The 11,995-nt window shown below is 43.9% G+C and overlaps 1 protein-coding gene across 2 annotated transcripts in view; it reads left to right on the top strand.

The window, feature by feature from the left end:
* Positions 1-2,561: 2,561 nt before the first annotated feature.
* The window catches only part of LOC132761864 (cytochrome P450 2C19-like), a 29,159-nt gene continuing 19,725 nt past the window's right edge, over positions 2,562-11,995 (top strand). For both annotated transcript variants that reach the window (XM_067463155.1, XM_067463154.1), the window contains exons 1-3: positions 2,562-2,819; positions 7,612-7,774; positions 11,577-11,726. In XM_067463155.1, the coding sequence (XP_067319256.1) occupies positions 2,637-2,819; positions 7,612-7,774; positions 11,577-11,726 (496 nt within the window). In that variant the 5' untranslated portion in view covers positions 2,562-2,636. The remainder of the gene's footprint in view (positions 2,820-7,611; positions 7,775-11,576; positions 11,727-11,995) is intronic.

Genomic DNA, 11,995 nt, shown 5'->3' with positions numbered 1-11,995 from the left:
GGCCTTAATATTATACTAGTGCTTCCAAAATTATTAACTCCATCCATACATCCTTCCATTCTTCCATTGATTCCCGCACATCATTATTACATTCATAGAATCATAGAATCATAGAATCAAAGAGTTGGAAGAGACCTCGTGGGCCATCCAGTCCAACCCCATTTTGCCAAGAAGCAGGAACATTGCATTCAAATCACCCCTGACAGATGGCCATCCAGCCTCTGTTTAAAAGCTTCCAAAGAAGGAGCCTCCACCACACTCCCTCCGGGGCAGAGAGTTCCAATGCTGAACGGCTCTCACAGTCATGAAGTTCTTCCTCATGTTCAGATGGAATCTCCTCTCTTGTAGTTTGAAGCCATGGCTCCATTGCGTCCTAGTCTCCAGGGAAGCAGAAAGGAAGCTTGCTCCCTCCTCCTTCTCCCTGTGGCTTCCTCTCACATATTTATACATGGCCCTCATCATACCTCCTCTCAGCCTTCTCTTCTTCAGGCTAAACATGCCCAGTTCCCTAAGCCGCTCCTCATAGGGCTTGTTCTCCAGACCCTTGATCATTTTAGTCGCCCTCCTCTGGACACATTCCAGCTTGCCGCCACATCACATTGTTGGCTCATGTTTAACTTGTTGTCCACGAGGACTCCAAGATCTTTTTCACACGTACTGCTCTCGAGCCAGGCGTCCCCCATTCTGTATCTTTGCATTGCATTTTTTCTGCCAAAGTGGAGTATCTTGCATTTGTCACTGTTGAACTTCATTTTGTTAGTTTTGGCCCATTCACATTTCTCAAATCTGCACATTGAATTTCTTATTACATCTTGGCAGAATGAGGTTGGTCTGGATGGCCCAGGAGGTCTCTTCCAACTCTCGGATTCTATGATTCTCTGATTCTTCACACCCGTGCACCCTTCACCATGACTTCCTGTCACTAAAGCAGTGCGAAGCCTACCAGCCAGTTTAACTCTCCTTGTTCGTAACCTAATCATAGATGTCTAATGGGGCCTTTCTCTGTCACTGGCTCTCCACTGAAAGACTCATAGGGTGCACGATTGGGTTTGGCAGGCCAGATGTGGCCTTGGCACAACTTCTAACCCCTCCGCCCCATCCATCATGTGCATTCCTGCATGTCCGGGCACACTTGGCAGGTAGAGAATGTTTACCCATGTTCATGTTTGCCTTTCTCTTTGTTCACAGTGCTCCTAAATCTGTGTGTCTTCGAGACATGGGAGGGATCTTGGCTGCTTTTTCTGTGAGAGGTTCACCTTCCTGCTCCGTCCCTTCCCTTCAGAACCCTAGAATCCTAGAGTTGGAAGAGGCCTCGTGGGCCATCCAGTCCAACCCCATTCTGCCAAGAAGCAGGAATACTGCATTCAAATCACCCTTGACAGATGGCCATCCAGCCTATGTTTAAAAGCCCCCAAAGAAGGAGCCTCCACCACACTCCGGGGTAGACAGTTCCACTGCTGAACAGCTCTCACAGTCAGGAAGTTCTTCCTCATGTTTAGGTGGAATCATAGAATCCTAGAATCAAAGAGTTGGAAGAGACCTCCTGGGCCATCCAGTCCAACCTCATTCTGTCAAGAAGCAGGAATATTGCATTCAAATCACCCCTGACAGATGGCCATCCAGCCTCTGTTTAAAAGCCTCCAAAGAAGGAGCCTCCACCACACTCCGGGGCAGAGAGTTCCACTGCTGAACGGCTCTCACCGTCAGGAAGTTCTTCCTCATGTTCAGATGGAATCTCCTCTCTTGTAGTTTGAAGCCATTGTTCCGTTGTGTCCTAGTCTCCAGGAAAGCAGAAAGGAAGCCTGCTCTTTCCTCCCTAGGACTTCCTCTCACATATTTATACATGGCTATCATGTCTCCTCTCAGCCTTCTCTTCTTCAGGCTAAAGATGCCCAGCTCTTTAAGCCGCTCCTCATAGGGCTTGTTCTCCAGACCCTTGATCCATTGAGTCACCCTCCTCCTGACACATTCCAGCTTAGAGTCAATATCTCTCTTGAATTGTGGTGCCCAGAATTGGACACAATATTCCAGGTGTGGGCTAACCAAAACAAAATAGAGAATGGGGAGCATGACTTCCCTGGATCTAGACACTATACAGGCCAAAGTCCCATTGGCATTTTTAGCTGCTGCATGACATTCCTGGCACATGTCCACGAGGAGTCCAAGATCTTTTTCACACGTCCTGCTCTCGAGCCAGGCATTGTCCGCTATATATCTATATATTTGCATTTTGTTTTTCCTGCCAAAGTGGAGTATCTTGCATTTGTCCCTGTTGAACTTCATTTTGTTAGTTTTGGCCCATCATCTCTCTGATCTATCAAGATCAATTTGAATCTCTTTCCTGTAGTGTTCCCCATTCCTTCCTTTTGCCTTTCATTTTTCCTTCCTAAGTGGAGCGCCAGAAGGGCTGTGTCGTTGCCCGAAGAGTCAATAACACTCATAAAAGAGAGAGTGAGGGAGAACAAGGAGCAAAGTACAGGAGTGTGCATGGCCAGATGATAAGAACATTATTTACAAAAAAAAAAGAACAGAAACATGCCCTTCGGTTAATGTTAACTTCCTTTGTGCTTTGCAGTGGAGTGAATTGACTCTTCACCTCCTCCGTCCACTCTTGCGCCTTGATTTTTGCCACTGGGATGGAGCCCTTGGGGATGTCCACCGTCCTCCTGGTCATCTGCATCTCCTGCCTTCTCCTTTCCGCCGTCTGGAAGAGGGGGGCCCAGGGGAAGGGCAAGATGCCCCCCGGCCCCACCCCGCTGCCCCTCATTGGGAACGCCCTGCAGCTGAAGGGCAAGCCCTTGGACCAGGCGCTCCGCAAGGTCAGTGGAACAAGGAAGCCCACCTCCTCCTCTCTACTTGAGGTCAATGGCTGCCCTGCTCCATTTCATGGGGGGCTCTAGGGATTCCACTGCAGGACTTCTGGGATTTCACAGGCTACGAAACACACAGAAAGGTGGAGGGAAGATGGGGAAGAATATCTGATCATTAGGGCTGGGCGGTTTCGTTCATTAATTTCGTAATTCGTTATTAATTCGTATTTAAATTAGCTTACGATCCGATATTGAGCCATGCAGGAGTAATTAAAAATCGAAACAATTTTTTCAATTTATTTCGAAATTGTTTCGAAATTGTTTCGTAATTATTTCCGTATGTCTGGTGCAAGTTTTAGGGTTGTTGTTTGTTTTATCAGTGATAAAAAATAAATTATCACACCAACATGCCCATTAGAAATAATATTTAGTAGGGCTGGGCGGTTTCGTAATTTCGTAAAAAAAAAAATTCGTTATTTTTTTTGATAACGAAGCGATATTGAACCATTCAGGAGCAACTAAAAATCGAAACGAATGTTTCAATTCGTTTCGTAATTGTTTCGTAATTGTTCCGAAATCGTTACAAAATCGTTTCGTTACTATTTCCGCATGTCTGGTGCAAGTTTTATAGTTGCTGTTTGTTTTATCAGTGAAAAAAAGTATAATTATCACACCCACAGTCAACAACAGAGGGAGAGGGAAGCTTCAGACGTTCCCCCTGTCCCATTTGGAGGGTTTTTTAGCATATTGCGCAATCGCGTCCGCCATTAACGAATCGATTCGAAATTAACGAAATTTCGTAAATAACGAAACTTTGCAATCTCAAAATTTCGGAAGTATTTAGAATTTGGAAACGCTAGCGCTCCCTGGAAACGAATCGAGTTTAGAAACAAATTTTTCCGTGGTTACCCAGCCCTACTGATCATTTCTATGCTGCAAGCTGAAGTCTGTGGGTAGGGTTGATACAGAACATTTGCCATCCAGTAGTGACCATCTCCTTGTTCACAGAGAACCATGTAATAAGCCTTACCACTACAAGAGGGTTTCACGAGACCAGTCGCTCTAGTTGCAACGGTGTAGTAATGGTGAGGGCGCGGACCATATTTTAGCTCTTGCGGACCACTTGTGGTCCACATACCATGGGTTGGGATCCACTGTTCTAGGCCAAATTCAATGTGATAAAAAGAACCTTCTTGAGATTTACATTTCCAACAATTATTATCCAAATTCTTATACATTCTAGCCAATTTTTGTGGACTCCTGTACCAACGATGTAACATCTTTAGCCAATTTTCCCTAAGATCAGATGCGTAAGTTGGAATGTGTCCAGAGGAGAGCGACTAAAATGATAAAAGGTCTGGAGAACAAGCCCTATGAGGAGCGGCTTAAGGAGCTGGGCATGTTTAGCCTGAAGAAGAGAAGGCTGAGAGGGGATATGATAGCCATATATAAATATGTGAAAGGAAGCCACATGGAGGAGGAGGGAGCAAGCTTGTTTTCTGCTTCCCTGGAGAATAGGACGTAGAACAATGGCTTCAAACTACAAGAGAGGAGATTCCATCTGAACCTCCTCTGAACATGAGGAAGAACTTCCTGACTGTGAGAGCTGTTCAGCAGTGGAACTCTCTGCCCTGGAGTGTGCTGGAGGCTCCTTCTTTGGAAGCTTTTAAACAGAGGCTGGATGGCCATCTGTCAGGGGTGATTTGAATGCAATATTCCTGTTTCTTGGCAGAATGGGGTTGGACTGGATGATGGCCCAGGAGGTCTCTTCCAACTCTTTGATTCTATGATTCTAAGTATATTTTAATCGTTTTGGCCATATTATTTCCCATTCTTTCAGCTGCATCGTTCTGCCTATATTTTAGCCCATTGGTGGTCCACGGACCATGGGTTGGGATCCACTGTTCTAGACCAAATTCAAGGTACTTGAAAGAGATGCATTTTATAAAAATGTATCCAAAACCCAGTTAACATTATCAAAGGCTTTCTCGGCATCTACAGAAATTCATGCCAACTGGTTTTCATTATGTTTCTCTAAGAATTGTTCCCTGAGTCTCAGTAGTGCTGATATCACTGTCATTTTGGCTCCAATTAAAAGCAAGACTTATTAGATGAGGCCTGTTTGACTCAATTCAGATCTCTCCATGTCTTAAACTGTTTATTAGGCTTGGGTAACCATGGGAAAATTTGGTTCTAAACTCGTTTTGTTTTTAGGGGGCCTTAGCATTTCGTTTTTTTAAAATAATTCCAAAATTTTCCTTTAAAAAATTTCGAAATTTACAAAATTTCGTAAAATTATGAATCGATTCGTTAATGGCAGACGAGATTGTGCAATATGCTAAAAAAAACCTCCAAATGGGACAGGAGGAACTTCTGAAGCTTCCCTCTCCGTCTTTTGTTGACTGTTGGTGTGATAAAACAAACAACAGCTATAAAACTTGTACCACACATGCGAAAATAATTACGAAATAATTACGAATTAATTACGAAATAATTTCGAAATAATTACGAAATAAATTGAAAAAATTGTTTTGAATCTTAATTACTCCTCACACTATTCCTGCATGGCTCAATATTGGATTGTAAGCTAATTTAAATACGAATTAATAACGAATTACGAAATTAACGAACGAAACTGCCCAAGCCTACTGTTTATCCTATCTTGTTTTCATTTTATCAAAAATGTCCCACTTTTTCTGGAAGAGAACTTCTGCATTCATATCTGGGCAGAGCAACATATGCAGGTCCATCTCAATAATAATAATAATAATAATAATAATAATAATAATAATAATAATAATCTTTATTTATAATCCCCCTCCATCTCCCCAAAAGGGACTCGGGGCGGCTATCATGAGGCCAAGTCCCAAATAATGCAACATCATTAGACACAAAATAACAGGAAAATACATCATAACAAAATATATAAAATAGCAGATAAATAAAACAATATAAAACAACATAATGAAATCAAACACCGAGGGCGGGCCAGATGTACTAAGGAGGCTGTTCAAGTCCTAAACCAGTGCTTGGCCGCTGTCACGGACTGGATGAGGGACAACAGATTGAAACTTAATCCAGACAAGACAGAGGTCCTACTGGTCAGTCGAAAGGCCGAACAGGGTACGGGGTTACAGCCTGTGCTAGACGGGGTCACACTCCCCCTAAAAGCTCAAGTACGCAGTCTGGGAGTTCTCCTGGACTCATCGCTGAGCCTGGAACTCCAGGTTTCGGCCGTGGTCAGGGGAGCATTCGCACAACTAAAACTTGTGCGCCAACTGTGTCCGTACCTTGGGAAGTCTGACTTGGCCACAGTAGTACACACTTTGGTTACATCCTGTTTAGATTACTGCAACGCTCTCTACGTGGGGTTGCCTCTGAAGACTGCCCGGAAGCTGCAGCAAGTACAACACACGGCAGCCAGACTACTAACGGGTTCTGGGTCCAGGGAGCACACCACTCCGCTGTTACTCGAACTCCACTGGCTGCCAATTAGCTTCCGAGCACAATTCAAAGTGCTGGTGTTAACCTATAAAGCCCTAAACGACTCCGGCCCTGTTTACCTCTCCGAACGTATTCTCCCCTACGAACCATCAAGACCACTAAGATCGTCTGGAGGGGCCCTGCTCTCGGTCCCTCTGGTCCCACACGCGCGGCTGGTGGGGACGAGGGACAGGACCTTCTCGATGGTGGCCCCTCGACTTTGGAACTCCCTGCCATTAGAGATCAGAACTGCCCCCTCCTTCATGACGTTCAGGAAACTAACAAAGACCTGGTTGTGGAACGCGGCATTTGACAACTGATTTAATTCTTTGCCCACATGAAAGGAGGATAGGAGAACGGTAGTTTGGGATTGCGATTGTGTGGACGATTTGGCTCTTATAACTGTGATTATAAAGTTTTTAATGTTTATGGTGCTTATATTTTAATCGTGTAATGATGTTGCATTGTGTTGTTATTGTATATTTTTGTATGTTAACACATGTTGTGAACCGGTCCGAATCCCTCTTTGAAGGTGAGAGGGTCGCTATATAAAACCTCGAAATAAATAAATAAATAAATAAATAAATAAATGAGATAAAATGTTAAAAGCTTCAAACCCTGGATGAATTGGGGATGAAAGTGCATTTGGGAGAGAGGAGCCCGAGGGGGAAGAGCAGTGGAGTTTGTCCTTTATAGGGAACCGGGGAAGGGGCTTTATTATGTTCTTGCAGCATGGTGCATCTTTTCCGAATAAGCCTCAGCACTACAAGAGGGTTTCACGAGACCAGTCGCTCTCGTTGCAACAGTGTAATAACAGTGAGGTCATGGACCATATTTTAGTTCTTGCGGACCATGGGTTGGGATCCACTGTTCTAGATCAAATTCAAGGTACTTGAAAGAAATGCATTTTATAAAAATGTACCCAAAAACCCAGTTAACATTGTCAAAGGCTTTCTCTACATCTACAAAAATTCATGCCAACAATTCTCTAAGAATTGTTCCCTGAGTCTCAGTAGTGGTGATATCACTGTCATTTTGGCTCCAATTAAAACCAAGACTTATTAGATGAGGCCTGTTTGATTCAGTTCAAATCTCTCCGTGCTATATAGTTTTAAATAGTCTTAAATTTGTTTTCATTTTATCAAAAATGTACCACTTTTTCTGGAAGAGAACTTCTGCATTCACATCTGGGCAGAGCAACATATGCAGGTCCACCTCCTCTGTTATCTTCTTGCAGCATGATGCATCCTTTCCAAATATGGCACCCTATTGCTCATGTGACCACTGAAAATATGCCTTTCTCTTTGTTTTCCCACAGATAAGTGAGCAGTATGGTCCGGTGTTTACACTTTATTTTGGGATGGACCCCGCTGTGGTGCTGTATGGCTACGAGGCCATTAAAGAAGCCTTGATTGACCACGGCAATGATTTTGCTGGCAGGGCAAGAATGCCATTGACAGAGAGAACAGGTGGAGAGAAAGGTAATTGATTGATTTACTGGTTTAATGGTTGATGTAATGGTTGCAGGTGAGGCCAGGGTTCCAATTCCCTCTTAATCATGCAAACCCACTGTGTTATCTTGGGCAAGTCACATGTCCTACCGAAATAAATATATATGCCCATTTGAATATAATGGATGTTTATGGATCACTGATATATAGAGATAGATAGAGAGCCGGAGGATCCTGCAATATTAATTTTAAATGCCATTGGAAATAATATTTAGTAGGGCTGGGCGGTTTCGTTCGTTAATTTCGTAATTCATTATTAATTCGTTATTTTTTTTATAACGAAGCAATATTGAACCATTCAGGAGTCCTGTGTGCCACGTTTGGTTCAATTCCACCTTAGATGGGGTTCAGAATGCTCTTTGATTGTAGGTGAACTATAAATCCCAGCAAGTACAACTCCCAAATGACAAAATCATTTTTTGTGTGAAGGACATACATTGGGTTGTTAGGTGTCTTGTGTCCAAATTTGGTGTCAATTCGTCCAGTGGTTTTTGAGTTCTGTTAATCCCACAAAGGAACATTACATTTTTATTTATATAGAAGTGTGGGTCTTTGTTTTGTGATTTTTTTTGGGGGGGGGGGTTGCACTGCAAATAATATATGTGCAGAGTGCATAGGAATTCATTCATGTTTTTTTTTCCAAATTATAATCCGGCCCCCCAACAGTTTGCGGGACTGCGACCCGGCCCTCTGTTCAAAAAGTTTGGGGACCCCTGCCTTATTGTAATGGATCTAATGAGCCTTGTGACCAAAAGTCCTTATTCCTTCTTATATCTGCTGCTGTTTTCAAAAAAACATGGCCATAAAGATGACTATCTTGTTCTCCCCTTTATAAATAACCTCCGATTCCTAGACTTAAGAGTGCACCGTTGTAGATCTGAGTGCAGAATGGGATCATGGTACCTGAGTTGGGAGTACAGGTGACCAGAAAGTGGTAAAAGAGACCCCCAAATACATGGAAACTGACTGAAAGACAGAAACTGACCCCTTTCCCCTCAATCTGAAGAGATAACAGTGAAGATCAGCTCCACTGGCTGCCGATCCATTTCCAAGCACAATTCAAAGTGCTGGTTTTGACCTACAAAACCCTCTACGGTTCCGGCCCAGTGTATCTGTCCGAACGCATCTCCCTCTACGTCCCACCTCAGAGTTTAAGATCTTCTGGGGAGACCCTGCTCTCGACCCCGCCTTTGTCTCATAGAATTGGGTGTGATCTTGGACTCATCACTGAGCCTGGAACCCCAGGTTTCGGCGGTGACCAGGGGAGCATTTGCACAGCTAAAGCTTGTGCGCCAGCTGCGCCCGTACCTTGGGAAGTCTGACTTGGCCACGGTAGTCCACGTTCTGGTTACATCCCGCCTAGACTACTGCAACGCTCTCTATGTGGGGTTGCCTTTGAAGACTGTTTGGAAACTTCAACTAGTCCAACGGGTGGCGGCCAGATTGCTCACCGGAGCGTCATACAGGAAACATACCACCCCTCTGTTATGTCAGCTCCACTGGCTGCCAATCCAGTTCCGAGCACAATTCAAAGTGGACAATTTCAACAGAAAGGAAGAGACCATGAAAATGAACAAAATCTGGCTACCAGTATTAAAAAAACTCTAAAATTACAACAGCTAAACAACAGAGAGGAAACAACCAGGCACATATTAACACCTCCCACAAAGAGATTTTCCCAGGCTCAGGCAGGCCTTCAAATGCTAATGAGGGTGATCAGTTGAAACATTCACACCTAGCTCCAGCAGAGAAGAGCTCTTTGCCCCACCCCAGCCATTCCACAGATATATAAACTAGGCCTGGGTAACAACGGAAAAAATTGTTTCTAAAGTCAATTCGTTTTTTGGGGTTTTTTTGCGTTTCGATATTTAAAAGAATTCCGAAATTTTCCTTAAAAAAAGTCCAATATTTACGAAATTTCGTAAATGGTAAAAAAAATTACAAAACAATAACGAAACAATAACGAATCGATTCGTTAATGGCGGCCGCGATCGCGCAATACGCTAAAAAAACCTCTGAAGCTTCCCTCTCCCTCTGTTGTTGACTGTTGGTGTGATATTATAATTTTTTTTCACTAATTAAACAAAAAAACAACTATAAAACTTGCCCCAGAGATGCGGAAATAATAACGAAATGACCTCAAACCAATAACGAAACGAATACATAACGAATTACGAAGCATATACGAAACGAATTGAAAAATTCTTTCATTTTTAAGTTGCTCCAGAATGGTTCGTTATCGCTTCGTTAACAAAAAAAATAACGAATTTTTAACGAATTACGAATTAACGAAACGAAACCGCCCAGCCCTAATATAAACCCATTGTCCTAATTCCAACAGACCTTACTACCTCTGAGGATGCTTGCCATAGATGCAGGCGAAACGTCAGGAGAGAATGCCTCTAGAACATGGCTTTATAGCCCGAAAAAACCCACAAGAACCTAGTGATTCCAGCCATGAAAGCCTTCGACAATACAATTCAAAGTGCTGGTTTTGACCTACAAAACTCTATACAGCTCCGGCCCAGTGTATCTGTCCGAACGCATCTCCCTCTACGTCCCACCTCAGAGTTTAAGATCCTCCGGGGAGGCCCTGCTCTCAGCCCCACCTCTATCAAAAGTGAGATTGGCGGGGATGAGGAGCAGGGCCTTCTCTGTGGTGGCCCCTCACCTATGGAATTCACTCCCCGGGGAAATTAGATCGTCGCCATCCCTCCTTTCCTTTAGAAGGAAATTAAAAACTTGGATTTGGGACCAGGCGTTTGGGCAATCTGGCAGATAAATAAAGGACAACGACGACTGATAGGAATGGAAAATGTGGAATGAAGTTATGGACTGAGTTGTGAACGTTGAGCATAAGTATTGTCGAAGGCTTTCATGGCTGGAATCACTAGGTTCTTGTGGGTTTTTTCGGGCTATAGAGCCATGTTCTAGAGGCATTTCTCCTGACGTTTCGCCTGCATCTGTGGCAAGCATCCTCAGAGGTAGTGAGGTCTGTTGGAACTAGGAAAATGGGTTTATATATCTGTGGAATGGCTGGGGTGGGGCAAGGAGCTCTTCCCTGCTGCAGTTAGGTGTGAATGTTTAGTTGATCACCTTCATTAGCATTTGAAGGCCTGCCTGAGCCTGGGAAAATCTCTTGCTGGGAGGTGTTAATCTGTGCCTGGTTGTTTCCTCTCTGCTGTTTTGCTGTTTTGCTCTAAAATTACAACAGCAAAATAACAGAGAGGAAACAACCAGGCACATCTTAACACCTCCCAACAGAACATTTTCCCAGGCTCAGCCAGGCCTTCAAATGCTAATGAAGGTGGTCAGCTGAAACATTCACACCTAGCTCCAGCAGGGAAGAGTCCTTTGTCCCACCCTGGTCATTCCACAGATGACTACCTTTCCCAACAGACCTCACTACCTCTGAGGATGCTTGCCATAGATGCAGGCAAAACGTCAGGAGAGAATGCCTCTAGAACATGGCTCTATAGCCCGAAAAAACCCACAAGAACCTAGTTGAGCATAAGATTGGTTTTTATTGACTGTGATATATACTGATTGTTTTTACCTGTTAAAACTGTTTTAATTGCTGTCTATATTTTATCTGTATTACTGTGTAGGCATCGAATTGTGCCTTTTTGTAAGCCGCCCTGAGTCCCCCCTCGGGGGTTGAGAAGGGCGGGGTAGAAGTACACGAAATAAGATCCACGCGTGTTTTGTTGCCATTCTCCTTCACCTTGACCCTTCCTACTCTCCCATCATGGTCTTCTTTCACCTGTTCCAGGGATCGTATTCAGCAATGGGGAGAACTGGAAGCAGATCCGGCGCTTTATCTTGTCCACCCTCCGCAACTTTGGGATGGGGAAGAAGAGCATCGAGGAGAGGATCCAGGAAGAAACCAGGTATCTCCTGGAAAAATTCCACGACACAAAGGGTAAGTGCAAATGCAAGATAGTCCACTTTGGCAGGAAAAATGAAATGCAAAGATACAGAATGGGGGACAATGCCTGGCTCGAGAGCAGGATGTGTGAAAAAGATCTTGGAGTCCTCGTGGACAACAAGTTAAACATGAGCCAGGAATGTGATGTGGCGGCAAAAAAGGCCAATGGGATTTTGGCCTGCATCAAGAGGAGCCTAGTGTCCAGATCTAAGGAAGTAATGCTACCCCTCTATTCTGCTTTGGTTAGACCACACCTGGAATAT

This window comes from Anolis sagrei, chromosome 1 (assembly GCF_037176765.1).
Source record: "Anolis sagrei isolate rAnoSag1 chromosome 1, rAnoSag1.mat, whole genome shotgun sequence".
NCBI classification, from domain to species: Eukaryota; Metazoa; Chordata; class Lepidosauria; order Squamata; family Dactyloidae; genus Anolis; species Anolis sagrei.
This window is presented reverse-complemented; position numbering and strand designations above follow the sequence as displayed.